At 43.2% G+C, this 15749-nt stretch overlaps 2 protein-coding genes across 3 annotated transcripts; both read right to left on the bottom strand.

Annotated features, from left to right (window-relative positions):
- Positions 1-1265: 1265 nt before the first annotated feature.
- fsd1 (fibronectin type III and SPRY domain containing 1) lies at positions 1266-12955 on the bottom strand. 2 transcript variants are annotated; one of them, XM_086116017.1, is made up of 13 exons: positions 12737-12955; positions 11166-11261; positions 10962-11093; positions 10548-10649; positions 10343-10365; positions 9881-10002; positions 8857-9066; positions 8613-8711; positions 8390-8537; positions 6641-6723; positions 6315-6566; positions 4335-4423; positions 1266-4253 (listed from the first exon to the last, which is right to left on the bottom strand). In XM_086116017.1, exons 1-13 carry the CDS (start codon positions 12749-12751, stop codon positions 4143-4145), a joined length of 1482 nt encoding a protein of 493 aa, XP_085972143.1. In that variant the 5' UTR covers positions 12752-12955; the 3' UTR covers positions 1266-4142. The 2 variants fall into 2 exon arrangements, with proteins under 2 accessions (XP_085972143.1, XP_085972144.1); XM_086116018.1 differs by lacking the exon at positions 12737-12955 and adding an exon at positions 11770-12700.
- An 891-nt stretch (positions 12956-13846) lies between these two features.
- LOC147202600 (alpha-2-HS-glycoprotein-like) lies at positions 13847-15531 on the bottom strand. Its single transcript, XM_086116019.1, has 7 exons — positions 15328-15531; positions 14912-15022; positions 14753-14837; positions 14418-14587; positions 14228-14344; positions 14059-14139; positions 13847-13990 (listed from the first exon to the last, which is right to left on the bottom strand). Exons 1-7 carry the CDS (start codon positions 15529-15531, stop codon positions 13847-13849), a joined length of 912 nt encoding a protein of 303 aa, XP_085972145.1.
- Between the last annotated feature and the right edge of the window lie 218 nt (positions 15532-15749).

Genomic DNA, 15749 nt, shown 5'->3' with positions numbered 1-15749 from the left:
AATACTGATACTGCAGGAGCTTCTCTCTCTCTCTCTCTCTCTTTTTACATTGTTCCGCAATGTAGAACCAAGGGAATTTTAATTTCATTTTCAAATGACGTGACGAATGCAGTGGCCTGTTCAGTGTTACCATTTCACACTTCTTTGGTTCCAGCAAAAGTTGCCTTACCTCTTTAGTACCTGATAGATGATAGATTAATATGAAAAATGTTTTTACATTAAGCACGGTTGTCAAACTCAGTTCGTCATTGGCCACATTATGGTTAACATTTCAGTGGTTCACTGAAACCAAATTTTAAACAGTCAATAATAACAATATATTCAACTATTGTTAGTTTCTGTAATGAGGGGGTTGGTTACAAGAAAATTCTTACAATATGTCTCTGATTTATTACAGATGAGAATTTTCAATTTTGGTAGGGATTTTAGCAAGCATCACGGGAGTTGACATGTTAAGATTTGCTTTCGCGGGCCACATAAAATGATGTGGCGGGCCAGATCTGCTCCCTGGGCCTTGAGTTTGATACCTGTGCATTATGGAGTGTAGCATTTGGTTAACATGCAGCTTTAATTTTCGTTTAATATTTTTCACCATCCGTCGGATCTGATCACTTATTCCAACACAATTCTTTCATTCTTTTTAGTCTTTCACGAGTTGATAATTGGTTAGTATGAAAAATAGGATTTAGACTTCAGCGTGTTATATTTGGTGAGCACATTTGCTTGCAACGTTAATCACTATTTCATATTTTTACTCTGTCGGTCGCAACTCCTGTTCTCACAGAGTGCTTTCTCTCTCCTTAATGATCTGACTGATTAATACCATCATAAAAAAATGGGTGTGACATTTGGCTAGCGTTGGCACTTTCGGCTTTATCATGTCATATTTTTTTCTATCAGTGACATTACTTTGTCCAACAATGTGCTCTCACCCCTTTACTTCCCTGTTGATTGGCGATACATTAATATGATTTTTTTGTTTTAATTTTACCGTATCATGCGTGACATTTGGTTGCCATGTGTGCTAGCTGTAAGTATTCAATTGCAACCAACTCCATTTGTATCTTGTTCAGTGTCCTAAATTCTTTACCTCACTGATTGGAGATATGAAGAAAATACTTGCAGTTTTAAGTACAGCACGTGACACTTGATTACCTGTGTGGTTGCAGCTTTAAATGTGATATAGTTTTAGCTCTAAGGCTTGCACTCAATCGTGCTCTTTTTAATCCGATTGATGCACGCACACAGCAAAACGTGACAGCATGTGTGCTTAGCGCTTGCAGCTTTAATTGTATAATTATCTAATTTAATACATTTCTTTTATCTATTTCATCACTTATGCATTTGTAATGGCGAGGCGAAACAAAAGTGATCTCACTCCTTTATTCCCTCACTGAATGGTGACTGGTTAATATGAAAACCCCCCCCCCAAAAAACAGCAACTATTTACAGAATGTGGTGGGGCATTTTGGGAGCGTGTCAACGAAACAAAAATATTCCCAGCGGAGTGCTTCTTCAAAGCATCTACACGCACATTTTTCCAAGCCCAAAATTGAAGGGCCGGCAACGAGGAAGCAAAGCGGAGGTAATCGTGTGCCCTCACACACTCAAGACATTCGCACACACAAATTCCAAGAGTGTATTTGGTGCTTGCCAATCGGCTGAAGTCGTTCACAAACAGAGCTTGCTTAATACATGCAGACAGACCCTTTCCATTGAAAGGGAATAAAATGTGCTTATTGGAAGCAAGAATGAGGTTTAGTGAGGTTACTGGTCTCTATTTGCGCATCCCTTCTTGAAATGACATCCAGTGTACAAGTCCCCAGACAAACCACGATTCTAAAAGAAAACAATTGCAATAATGATAAGAAATGAGGTTGAATGTTATCATCGAAAAGCCCCTTTTCACTACTGGCATTTTCCCACCTTTTCTCCATATCGCCGTTTTGGATAAAAAGTAATAAACATGGACTAGAGTGATGGGTGATGAAGTCCACTTGTCAATTATCCACGTGATGCATCAAGTTTACCACCTGACACTCACTCTTTCTGCGGTGCTGCGCTGAAAAGTTACTGCTGACGGACATGTACAGTTATGCCTTGAGATACAAGTGACTAGAGTTGACACTCGCAGTTGAAATTTAGTGTCAAACCAAACATAAAACAAGAAGAATTGCACTTTTTGTGTTGAAAACAACCACCAATTTTAACCTTTCAGTCCGCTAGCTTAATGCTAAATAGCAGCAACGTCGTAATAATGTAACCCTCGAAACATTGGACTGAATACGAACGGCGCAGACAGACAATATACCAATAGTCATATATTCTTTATCCTTCACATAGAACGTCTCAACGAACAGTATATTAATTAGTCTGTCTTAGACTGCTCCCAGGTGGCCAGACCAGAAAGAGCAACACAATGGCGATTCAATAGATGGAATGGGACAAAAAAAATGTTTCATTCTATTCAATGACATCATTTTGAAGTGCTTCTTATGCCTACCTGTAACTTTTTACAAAGTATATTATGGAGTGCTAGTTTTCCTCATTAAAATATATTTTACACCAATTTGATTTTTTTTAGAAGTCTGATTAATGGCATTTGCATTTCCTCTCATTTCAATGTGAAAACATGAATTGAGAAACAAGTGTTTTGAGAATCAATTAAAGTTGTATCTCAAGGCACTATTGTATTACATACTGTATGTCACACCAGTTGCTGGCGCAGTGTGAAGGCAGCAACATACCACTTTTGCTGTGTTCCGTGTGAATGCCAAAAAGGAGATAAATGCAGTCTGTTTTATTTGGGAGAATTTCGCAGGCTCTCTGTGTAAAAGCGGTGCGTGTCTGATATTGGCATTCGTCCAAAAAAAGGAAATGAAGTGACTCTTGTTGATTACAGAGGTGCAGCAATATTGCTGGGTTCTGTATAAAAGTCAAAGACAGCCAAATGCAGGGATTTTCACTTATAGCTATTTTGCAGGCTCTCAGTGTAAAAGAGGTTAGTCAGAGACTACAGAGAACATAAAATTAAAAGCAGTGATTGCTGTTGACAAAGTTGCGCGAATATAGCTGTGTGCCGTGCAAAAGTTAATGACGGATGAATCCATTTGTTAGGTTTTGACTCGTCTGGCAGGCTCTGCAAGTAAATGTCACTCAGGTGAATCCTTTTCTGATCATTGAAAAAAAAACGACTCAAAAAGCATCAATGGCAGATCAATCTTAAAGCCGTGAGGCCAATTAGGCAATTTTGCAGGCTCTTTGTGTAAAACCAGTGACTTCTGTTGTTTTTGAGAGTTGCAGCAATGTCGATCGAAGTCGAAGAAGAATAAATACTCAGGTCAAATTTTGCAGGATCTGGAAAAGTAGTGACTGTGTGATACTTTGTCAACCCCAAATGATTTGATGAGAAGCATTGATTTGTTAATGGGGTCTGTGTAAAAATCAACGGTGGATAAATTCCAGGATCGGATGTTGCGGGAGTGCTGCGCGAAAGAGATGAATGACTAATGGGATCGTGTTAAAAAAAAAAAAAAAGGATCAAAAGCAGGAACTATGTTGTTGACAACCAAGTTGTGTAAATATCACTGTGTTCTGTGTAGAAGTCAAAGGTGAAAAAATGCCAAGTCACATTTTTCAGGAACTCTTTGTAAAAGGGGCAACCAGCGGAGCTCCAAAAAGAGCCTAAGCTGTGTTATGTACGATTCAAAGTTAGAGTTAGTGACTGTGATATCAGCGCTACGTTGTATCTGTTAGCGTGTTTTTAATTTGGATTAAATAAGACTAGGCGCGTAAGTAACAATAAGCTATGCGTTACTATTAACACAAGAAACATTGACAAATGCTTTAACGTGAAATGGGGAGGGGCATCTCTCTCTCAGCGGCGATGTGGAAATGAGAAGAAAGGCACAGGGAGAGAGCGACGGAGGGCTTTAAGAAAAAGGGCAGCGGCCAGCGCTAACTCATGGGACGGAGTTGGACCCGCAAGAAGAGCAAAGAAAGCGCCCGTGAGGCGTGGGTGCGGCATGTCGATGCCAACTCTTCTGCCGTGGCGGGTCAAGGGACGGCTGAATAACACCGCCGGCGACTGCAGTCATGCAGGGGGGGTTGATGATGGGCTGGAGGAGTGAGGGACGGAGGGTCTAGGTGAGGCTGGCATTGGAGCTGCTGGTGCCGCTGTTCTTCCTCTGACCGCTCTGCACCACGCTCGGGACCTGCAGGCCCGTCACCACCGAGAAGCTGCCGTTCCACACCTGCCGACGAGTATAAGCAGAGATCGTGTGAGCCCTGGAAGGGGGAGATTGGAGACATGCGGTTTCCCCATCGTTTCTCACCATGAACGCTGGGATGAGCGGCTGCTGGAACTTGGTCCTGAAGGTGTGCATCAGCTGCTTGGTTTTGCCGTTGAAGAAGGACAGCACGCCTTGGCAGCCATTACGAGTATATAAAAGTGGTGGGGGGTGGGGGGGAAAGAACATTTGAAACAGAATAGACTCAAACGATAACGATGGACTCAAACGATATGGCTTGATTTGATAGGACTCTCAGTGGTAACCGGTCTTGTCATTTAACGAGGGGTGAACAATTAACAATGCAGCCAATCAATTCATATTGCCCATGCCATAACAGTAGAATGCAATTTTCACATCGGAAAGTCTACTATTTTAATCAAAGCTAGATATGCATTCTCCGGTGACAATTTACCGCCATTACTCCCTTTCATAATTGCATGTCATGATGAAGGTCCGTGTTTCAAAATTGCATTCATGCAGATTAGTGAGGGGTGGGGTCAACTGAGGTCGGGGTTCGCCAAGTGATGCTACATTCAAATTTTGCTCTCAATTTGAACACTGCAAATTTCGCCTTAAAGTTGTTTGCAACTTTCACATTTACCCAATTATGCATCTGAACAAAATGTCGAGTTTTAATCTGATACATTACCCCTAATCGTCATTTTTATTCCCAAATAAATCTGAAGAAACTGTTCACGTGATACCTGAACCGTGCAGCACAAAGAGGAAGAACAGAATTAACGTTTATGGAATTTACAATGCTCGTAAGTGCTGCTGATTCTGCTTCTCGCATAACGTCTGCAACAGCGACTGATGACAAAAAAATGACAACAGTAATTAAATGTCTGTGGCGGTGATGACGACGATAATGCCAAGACGCCTGCGGGTGTATTTAAAGGAATGCTTTTCATACTTTGGATAAAGTGGCTTTTATGCTTATCCAAAGTGACAGATGTATTGGCATTCAGAAATTCCCTGTCCAACCTGAAGTGGAGTAGCACCTCGTCTTAGCATGACAGGGCAAGTCAAAAGAGCATGTAAAGAGGGTTTGTTTTTTTACCTGAAACTATGAATCTATCTCGTGTTAAAACGTGACTTGAAACATTGCCTGTATGCTTCGTAAAGATTTTAGGATGCAATACTTCGGACTCTGGAAAGAATCATTCTCCAAATGAAGGCTCCTACATTTTATGGCAAATTACATTTGCAAGACTTTTTAAAATTGTATTTAAATCAAATTTAAAACCGACTTCATCATGCAATAATTGGTAAATTATTTTTTAAATGTCTAATTACACCCCCACGCTTTAACATTGCAATTTAATTTGCAATCATTTTGGAAAGGTCCCCTTGTCGTGTATTTTCATCATTTTCATCAATGACATATTACATTGATTATGCATACATGTTTTGGTTTTATAGGTTAGACTTACGCTAAAATAAAGGCAAAGGAACCATAAATGAAGAAGAAGGAAAATGGTTTATCCAATTCAATTGGTTATTTTAACTTACAAAACACTGGCTTGCAGTCTTTCATTAAAAGTTCACTAAAATAAAATTACACCACACGAGTGTGGCATAAACATAAATCAGGAAGTCATAAACCACATTAGAACAAAGCAAACCCAGCTGTGGTTTGATCACTTCAACTTTTCGTGTGTCGTGAAACAATGACACGTAAACATGTGGACTGCAATGAAGTTGCTGTTTCTATACACTATGTAAAAAATATGTGTGATACTACAGTACTAACGTCTACTGACCAAAATGCCGTTTTTTTAAAAATTTCTTTCCGAACTGCAACCTTTGCAATTTGAAAATTGCATTCTACTACATTGCGATGTCTATTTGAATTCGAATGAATTGTTCAGCCCTATTTAGAATAATTAAATCCTACATGGCGCATTCACATTTTTAAAAAACTTTTTAAAGATTGCTTGAAGCCATTTGAGTGCCAAACAAGGCCTTGTTGTTTGATTCATGAATTTAATACCTTCCGCATAAAATTCCACGTAAAAGCACCTTCATCGTAGTTACAGTAGACTCCTATACTGCTCGGGATGGGGCAGTCTAGCGTACGGGCCTTGTTGTTGTGCTTGGCGGTGAGACTCTGCTGGAGCCAGTTGTTCAGATGGATGCACCAGGAAGCACTGCTTTTCCCCAGCTGGTCGAAGCGGCCCAGGCTCCGCACGGCCACGCCCACGGCGAAAGCCTTACTCTCTTTGTCGAAGCGCACCTCCCAGTACTGCTGGCCGGCGTCTATGGCTGTGTCAGCTACGGGTAAAAAGTGATCCCGATGTCAGCATTAATCACGTCAAACCTGTTTCGCAGAGTTCTTTGGGCCTTACCCAGCACCGTGTAGGACTCTGCTGTGAAGCGGTCTCTGTTGGGCCGGGCCGTCGAGGCTCGTTTTGGCGACATCAGCGCCGACCTGTTGACACAGGAGACACAATGGTGGCTTTGATCAAATGCTCTCATGGTTGACCGAGAGGATCAATTCCACCTATTGAAAGCAGAACCATTTTGATGCTCCTTTTTCCAGCTCCAGCCAACTTGACGTCGCAGTCAGGAATATTATTTGTTACGCAAGAACTTTCGCTATCGTTAACGAAGTAGAACTGAGATTTAAACACTGGAAGACAGCACCTACAAATGGAACGGTAGACAATTTTACACCATGTTTTACAACGTGAAATAAGGGGGCTGTGCGGCTTCATCCTCGTGACGCGCCCGTGTGTCCCCTAATGGGACACCCACTCAGTGGTTGACACTCTGTGTTGGCCCCACTTTGAGCCCCTGACTAATAAGTCCCTTCAGTGGGGGGTCTCCTGAGAACACGTTTTTGCTTACCATTGTCCGAGCAAAGCACTGATTAATCATTCACTACTGTGCTATCAGCACTGCCCCCTGGCGGTCATTCAGGACTCAACTGTGGTCCATCCATCCATCCATTTTCCAATCCGCTTAATGCCTTCCGCATTAAAGTCCACATAAAAGCACCTTCGCGGGGGGTGCTGGAGCCTATCCCAAGCGTCTTCGGGCAGTAGGCGGAGGACACCCTGAAACGGTTGCCAGCCAATCGCAGGGCACACAGAGACGAACAGCCATTTGCGCTCACACTCACAGATAGGTACAATTAGAGTGTTCAATCAGCCTGCCAGGCATGTTTTTGGAATGTGGGAGGAAACCGGAGTAACCGGAGAAAACCCACACAGGCCCGGGAAGAAGATGCAAACTCCATATAGGGAGGCCGGAGCTGGAATTGAACCCGGTACCTCTGCACTGTGAGGTCGACGCGCTAACCACTCGACCAACGGGCCTCCTTCAAGTGTAGATACATGCTTGATTGTTGTTTTAATGGTGACATCTGCCTAACTACACCGTGCTGCAAGTGTTTTCATTTGGGATTGGGTGGCTCGGTACGCTACGAAAGGGACTATCTGTTCTGATGAACCATTTTCGGTATGCAATTTACATCACACTGAGACGGTGTGTGTTTTTTTCGCGCGTTTAAATGTTGCAATTCCTGTAGAACAAAAGAAGCCATGAGCTATTTTTTAATTAGATCAGATTCAACTCACGATATAGGCTTTCAGGTAAGTCCCTTAGACGTCAACACTATCATTGTGAAGGTGACTATGACATGTGGCCAGTGTGTGGAATGAAGGCCTCGTGCATTCCACTCACCACAAAATATCTTGCCAAATATTGTGTAGTTGTTGTTGTTGTGCGTCGAGCATTCCTTTTGGGCTAGCATAGGCTGCTGTTACCTGCCAAACTTGCATCAACCTGCTTCTTCCAGGGATTTCCCAACTTTTCAAGTTCAAGATCCAAAACTAATTAAAAATAATAATCCATGAAACACAAAAAAATGACTTACAAAAAAATCGGAGACACAATCAATGCAGATAATTTCTTTGCCTTACGTGTCACATTTCAGCACAATCGTGAGCTCCCGCTTATTTGTGGGTCGCTAGCCCGCAATTCAACGAATGCCGTTTGTTTTTTTCATCTACTCGCCAGAAACAAAAACCCTGTTTAACAGAAACATAGTAATTAATCTCAAGTATGTTTTTGGCAGACATTAAAGAACACACCTGGCTGGAGACTGCATGGGCGAGTTGGTTCGGGTCTTCTCTTTGCGAATATCCTGGATCTTTCCACCCGTGCCATCCCACTCCACGTTCAGGTCCTCTATCTTCAAGTTCTGGTGGGCCGAGGCTGAGTCCAGTTTAAAAGTGAAGGCTGTGGGGGATGAACAAAGGGAAGTTAGTCGAGAGTCAAAGCATGTGCTTTTCAGGAGCCCCGTTGCGTACTCACCGTGAGTTTCCAGCGTAATGGGTTCTGAGAAATCTCCCGCCACAGCCTTGTTACACGCCCTCACCCTGAAGGTCATGAAGCGGGTGTCAAAGCGCAGACCTGACGACAAGAACGCACCCAAAATGTAACAATAATAATTTCCTTTGTGTAACCACCTAAGGTAATTGAGAGGAGTTTGTCTTTTACAATGTATTGCAAGTTTCTCTCCAATTCCCACTCCCAGTCTTAACAATCCTTCGCTGACCTGTGAGCGTGTGCTCCATCTCCCGTATGCCCTCCACAACCATCCAGGGATAGTCCTCTCTGATGCGTGGCAGACCCTCGTGGTTGGTACGCCGATGCTCCAAGATGTAGTGGTCTATTTTGCTGTCGGGCTCCGCTAGTGTCCAGACGACAGTCACAGTGTTGTCACACACCTGGCACTCGGACAGCTGGATCTCTGGCGTGGCCGGAACTGCGACCCAAAAAATATATATAAATAAAGATCACGGAGGACTTAAGCAGACCACCACCAAGGCTTTAAACTAACAAAAAGTTATAAAAAAGGATAACTTCAACTTGCATGTGATTTAGCTTTTGCTTGGTAAAATTGTGGAAGTGTTTTTTTTTTTAATTCATTACATTACTCATTATATCATTATATATGATTATATATCATTATTTCCACCAGTGGAATTAATCCTTTGGATGTGCACTGATCTGAAGTCTCAGCATATTTGTCCATGACATTTTAGCTGAGCTCGAAATAAGTTATTCAAGGACTGTTTCATTATGTAACTTAATTGCCATGCTCCATCCAAAAAAAACCAAAAAAAAAACCCCTCAATTTAATGTAGAGCATCTACTATATGTGCCTTACATTGGGTTGCAATTAGACAAAACCTATGACAGGTTTTTCCTTCAAGGACACCAGGAAAGTGGCAAAACTGAGCCAAAATGTCACTAGATGGCGCCAAAGCCCTGGCTAATAGGACTGTGGTAAGAATTGGTGTCTGTTTAATAATTCTTAACGATTCTAAGATATTTGCATGTCTGGGAAGGGTCAGGTCTAGCCCATATTGTTTGGGGAAGTTAGAGAGAGTCTTGGCTATATGTCTATCAACTGAGTTGCTACTGAAAAGCTCAAGATAATAAATTATTTAGCCTTTTTTGTGCCATTTGCGGCAGGGCTTGGTCCCTGTCCTAGTAGGGGTTTACTGTATTGCTGTGCAAGATTCGGACACGATTTGGAGAAGAAGAAAAAAAAAAAAGGAAAAAAGAAGTCAGACCTGGAAGAAATTTGAGACCCTGCAGCAGGGCCTTCTCCTGGCTGAAGTCCACCATCAAATGGCTCATGTTGTCACTGGCCTTGGCCTTCAGGGAGAGGCGGAAGGCTGGAGCCATCGTCACGCTGTCAACAAGAGAGGAGAATCAGAAAACACAAGGAAGATGCATGGACACGAGCCAGGACTACCACTGAGCGCATCGCCTTGATGGGCGCTGGAAGGCGGAGCTAGAAGGGAGAGCATTCATCCAGGGAGGTGGGGAGGTGCGGGGCTGGGGGGGTGGGTGACACGAGACGGTACAACACCACAACAAAAAGGCTCTTGAGTGGAAAGTTACCAAAGTGCTTATTGTCTAAGAGAAGGATGACTACATGTTGGAACACATGCACGCTATCAAACGAAATGGCTGGTTATATCAGGGCAAAAAGAACAAAAATGGAAGCAATGGATGGCTGTGTACAATACCTATCCTTAATGTCTTTGGCTGCCTGGAGGGGAAGAGGAGGAGAGAGGAGATACGAAGCGAAGAGACAACTGAGTTTGGAGCCAATGATTGTTGAGGTCACATTTAGAACAAAACATGTCGCGGGTGGCTTGGTGACGCCAGAGAGGGGAAAAGTGTTGTTTGTTTTATGTCAGTTCACCGCAGGCGGACAGTTGCAAAAGTTACCTGTGTGAAGCCGTCCGTTCCGGAGGAACAAAGCGTCTGATTGGCCAGCTCCAGCAGCTCCTCCGAACTCTCCAGCGCTTTGGAGCAGGCGCTCAGCTGACTCTGAGTGACAACACAAAAATATGTTATGTTTGCTGTATAGGAACTACCAATACCAGGGATCCTATTGACCCAAAACTAGCTATCGGCTACTCATGGAGCCCCCCAATACCAGCCACCAATATCTAAAGCAAAAAAAAAAAAAAAAAAAAAGATATGGTTGGCGCTATATTGTTATTGTGTAAAATTAAATTTTATATATCAAAACTACTAGAGTAAAGGTATCAGTACTCTGCGAGTACAGAAAGAGTGAATCTCCATTCTAATAGGTTTGAGCAGGTGTTCATGTTATGGCTGGTGAGTGTACAGGCTTACCTGCAGCTCGTATGTGCGGCTGGCTCGTTCCTGTTTAATGCGTGTCAACATGTTCTCCTTCATCTCATCCAGAACCGAGTGGAGGGAGTTGAACTCGGACTCCAGGTCTTCTTGCACTCGGGTAGAGTTGGCCTGGTGGAGGAGGAGAAATGATTGCCCACATTCATTTCCGTGTTCATTCATCCACCACTCGTATGTCATTACCTCCAGGTTGTCCAGGCTCTGTTTGAGACTGCAGACGAAATTTGAGATCTCTTCATTCTTGGTGGCCAGCGTGTGGGTGATTTTACGCAGTGACTCCTACAGGAAAGAAAAGAGTTGCAACTCAATTTTGCTTTATAAAACATTTTAACATCACTAATTGTCAATCAAGTACTAACATTAATCCTTTAGGAAAAAATAAAAGTCTCTTTAAACACTTCACTGACTTTAACACTGAATGTGATTAAACGTATTAATTACTGAATGTTCAAACCATTGATCATTAAAACAATGTAAACCTTAAATTCTAACAAACATATTTACAAAGTACTGTATTTGGCAGATAAACAGTCGGTGCCTATTGCGACAAGCTAACTTAGCATTCTCAGGGATCTGTAGGCGTGGACCAAAGTAGAAGCCAAACATAACGATACAGGTACAGTATATGTTTTGGATAAGTGGAATAGGACCTGAGTGGTGAAACACTGACAACAACACTAAAGCCAATTGCAATTTGCGCTCTGTAAAATTGTTACGAGTAGTGATGACGAAGAGCACTTTCAACATGCGCAATTTTCTTATACATCTGAAGAACTTGGATAATTACCTTAGAGAGATGGTGAGTGCTTATTTGAGAAGTGTGATGCTTTCCATTTGAGTAAAATTCACGTCATTTAAAAAATGAATGGGCAAGTACTTAAATGTAAGCACTGGTACTCGATCTAAAAAAAAAGTGGGTCAACATAATTCCTTGACTCTCCTCACTACGTTCCAATTGTCTAGGGCTTTGGTGCCATGCTGTGGCATTTTAGAGCTTGAGACAGCGTGGAACATGGCAGATATTTCTGGTAGACATGGTGTTTTCTGTGGGAGGAGGAGACGCCCTGTCGGTGTCCCCCTTTGCAACAGGAAAAATCGTGACCAGATGCATGCGTGACTAGCAAACTGCAAATAGGCAGTATTCTTATTTTTGCTTGAATGAAAGTGAGTGTTTCCCAGGTTTATGGGACTGTACCTGGGACTAAAATAAACGCGTTTGATGTATTCGTGTGTCCTACTTGACGCATTTAGGTGAGTCACGTTGCCTTGGAGGCTCCTTCGGCCATGTGATGGATATTCTTTGTCCTGATTGGCTGATTTCGCCTGACCTGAGCACCGAGGAGGCCACTTCACGGCCGGAAGGATGCGCATTCATAATTTAATCATGCAGCTGAGCAGCCATTGAAGTGGAGCAACCGCATTCAACGACAAGCCGAAGAAAAATATTGAAAAAAAAACACAGCAGCAACAAACATGACGTGTCCCCGTCAATGTAGCATCTAAAAACCGGGTAGACAGTCACTGTGGAAGACTGCGTCCATGTTGGGAGAGGCCGCCCGTTCCTGACCTATGACGCCAATTACACATAACACAAACGATAATGGTAAAAACACAGTTTAAAACATAATATCTGTCACTCGTTTAAAGTTGTGGCCTACAACAAAGTCCGCCTTCTCGCCTAATTTCCTTTGTACGCTATGCCCTCAAACGTCCTCCCCCAGTCGGAAACACCTGTTCCTCCGGCTCGGGCTCACCTTCTGGTCTCCCATCTCGGCTATTCCGGAATACTGCCTCCACGACTGGCCCCGTCGAGTCGCAAAAGAGCGACGCCGGTTTCTCTTCTGGTTCTGGTCCCGTGTTCCGGGAGTTAACACCGCGGAGGTGATACTGATGCTGTCGGGGTGCGACGCATCTTTCGGTGGGACACTAAGCCAGCAGCAACGCCTTTTGGGCCGCGAAGCGTAACGCGCATGCGTCACGGGTGGATTGTGGGTAGCTGTGTTTCCCTCTGCGGCTGGGTGTGATGCTACCTTCAGGGACCTTACGGGGAGAAAAGAAATTTAGAAAGGTTGTGTATCCATCAAATTGTACTCCTTTGTAGAGTTACTTTAGAATAGAACTCAAATAAAACCGAAGTGTCAATACAGTGTAACTACTTGAGGAGTAACTCATTTAAAAAAATAGAGTACATTTTTTATCATGTGCAATTGAAAAGTACTTTATACTGTAGTGTAGGCTATAGAAGACTACTTAAATTCACTTTACACGTGAACCAGCACAATTTCGGCTCAAGTTCAGAAATCAAACACGCATTCATAACTACTGTGCTGATGCACCTGCCCTTTGACCAGAACTAAAAAAAAAAAAAAAAAAAGGTTCTCCACCCCCCCACATCTACAATACAATAAAGGCAAATAGTACACTAGCTGATTGTGTGGATTACGTTCTTCCCCCCCACAATTTTATGGTTGCCCTTTTTGGGCTTAAGTGCCTTCCACCAAACATGTCCATCTGCCGTGGTACAAATGACATTGGTGCCTTGATTGAATGTAAAGAGTGTGATGATACTGCCAAGTTGGTCTGAGTGGCATCTATCCCTCCTTGCAGCCCGAGATGTATTGAGGATTTAATCGGAGAAATTGTGAAATGTTAAAAGTATCAGTGACATTCCAACAGAGCCACTGGAAACTCAACAGCCCCTCACAATGAGCTTTTTGAATTACAAGTGTGGTCCACAAATGATTTAAAGACCAGTATAATACATTTTTGAGCGGAAAAACCCAACATGCAGAAACTATAAAATGATTTTTTTTAAGTTCTTGGATGAGATTACTCAAGTATACATTTTTATTTACAAGTTGATATCATTTCAGTGGAAAGGGACAGATGTGGTGGACAGATGGATCAGGTTTGCTTAGCCGGTCCTTGCAGATGCAAGCTTCTGGACTTTGGTGGAACAAGGGCTTGCACACGGGCTCTGGCACGCCAGTCGGATACGGAGCTGTATTCTGAGGATTAGAGGAACAATGAAGTGCGCCATCGATACAAAGATTTAGTGCTTTGCTTGTTGACTTACTTTTGGTGGATATAATTCACACTCAAGTTGTCCCAGTTCTCTGTGCAAATTGTAATAGGTTGTTTGGCAAAAGGCGTGATGCTTGGAGAAAAACAATCATGTTAAGAACCAAATCAAAGCCACAAAGCGCACGCGTCTGGCTGCCATTAGCATGAAGGCTATAACTCACAGCTATGTCAGAACAGCGAGGTGCGCAAGCAACAAAGGTATTCCTGGCTCCTCTAGGACACGTGGTTTCAACCAGGACAAACTTGAGCCAAGTCATCGTGCCGATTTTTGCGGTGTACTGCGAAAAAGAATAAGGGGGCTTCAAGGACATGGGGTGTGATGTAGGAAACTGAAAGGAAAACGGTCATCACCCCCTTTGTGACTTGTGCCACTTCCATCAGGGTGAAGTAATTCAGGTGTTTGCGCTCCCGGTTGAACTTGACCACAGCATCATTCACCACCTCCACAGCGGTCAGGTCATCAAGAGCCAATAACTCAGGGCAGCTGGGACAAATGGTCACCATCTCCTCATTGGTAAACTCTGTACAAAAGGTGACATTTCAGTTGGCAGCAAAAAAGTTAGATGGTGTGAAATTTTAGTTTGTAAAGAGTCTCAGAATTAAGTAAATTAGTGAACTGAGGATCCACTGAATTTAGTTTCAGATTGGAGGATGGCATGTGACAAAGAGAGCTTCTGTGTTGTGACCTGGTCTGGTGGTGCATTCATGTCTTATGACTTCGGCCAGACCCCACATGACCCAAAATTCGATGCTGCACATGGCCACTACTCCCTAAATGACAACACAGTTAGCATTTCACCTACATCAGCAGCTGTAATCTCTTAGAACCAAAAGGGACCATTTACCCGTTCGTCCCGTCGCCAAAGCTCACATTGGTCATCAGATTTGGGGTTGGTGAAGTGACATTTTGTCTGCACAAGCTTCACAGTGACATCAATGTGGCAACCTCCCGATACCTGGATGGGGAAACATCGTACAGGAAATGCATCTCCCTCCTCCGTGAGTCACATCTTCTCACCATGGCTTCCATCAAAGGTCAAAACATATCAATTTGTGTGCGTGTATTGTTTTAAGATATTAAAAGGCAGCATTTAAGGTCACCATCAAACTGAGCATGCCTCAGTGAGTTGTGATGTCAAAAGACAGACAGCAAGTTAGCTGCTTTGGATATCGCAAAAATTCTTCAGAGGGAGGAGGACATAAAATAAAATCAAGAACATAAATTGTTTTTTGACACTGCATTCGAATGCCAAGTACAAACCTTCTGATATTTGCTGCTCAGGACCTCCTGCAGCTTGAACCTGAAGCCATGCTTTTGCCTTCCATTGATGTGATGGACACCAAGAGCCGCCGCCGCTGCCAGACTGTCATTAGCACAGGTGACCGTTGGCAATAATGGCACCGCAAGAAGGCCAGGAAGTGCTCCAGCACACCACAGCAGAACCGCAAATAGGTGAACCCCCATGATAACACAGAGGGGCAGGAAAGTAGCAGACCAGCAAAGGCGATGACTGGAAGAACAGACGCACACAGCCTTTAACCAAGCTGGGGAACCCTTACATCAATCACAGACAAAGGCCTGACACCTGCATCTAATTTGTGGTGGGAGTGCTGTCAATCACTTTTGGCTCATTCGGATCATCTGGCAGTCAAGAAAAAAAAATTGACATTAACAAAAATTGT

The sequence above is a fragment of the Hippocampus guttulatus genome, chromosome 7 (assembly GCF_054856545.1).
Source record: "Hippocampus guttulatus isolate MCC_2025c chromosome 7, RoL_Hgut_1.0, whole genome shotgun sequence".
Classification (NCBI taxonomy): domain Eukaryota; kingdom Metazoa; phylum Chordata; class Actinopteri; order Syngnathiformes; family Syngnathidae; genus Hippocampus; species Hippocampus guttulatus.
The sequence above is the reverse complement of the archived record's forward strand: the minus strand, read 5'-3'. Positions and strand labels throughout refer to the sequence as shown.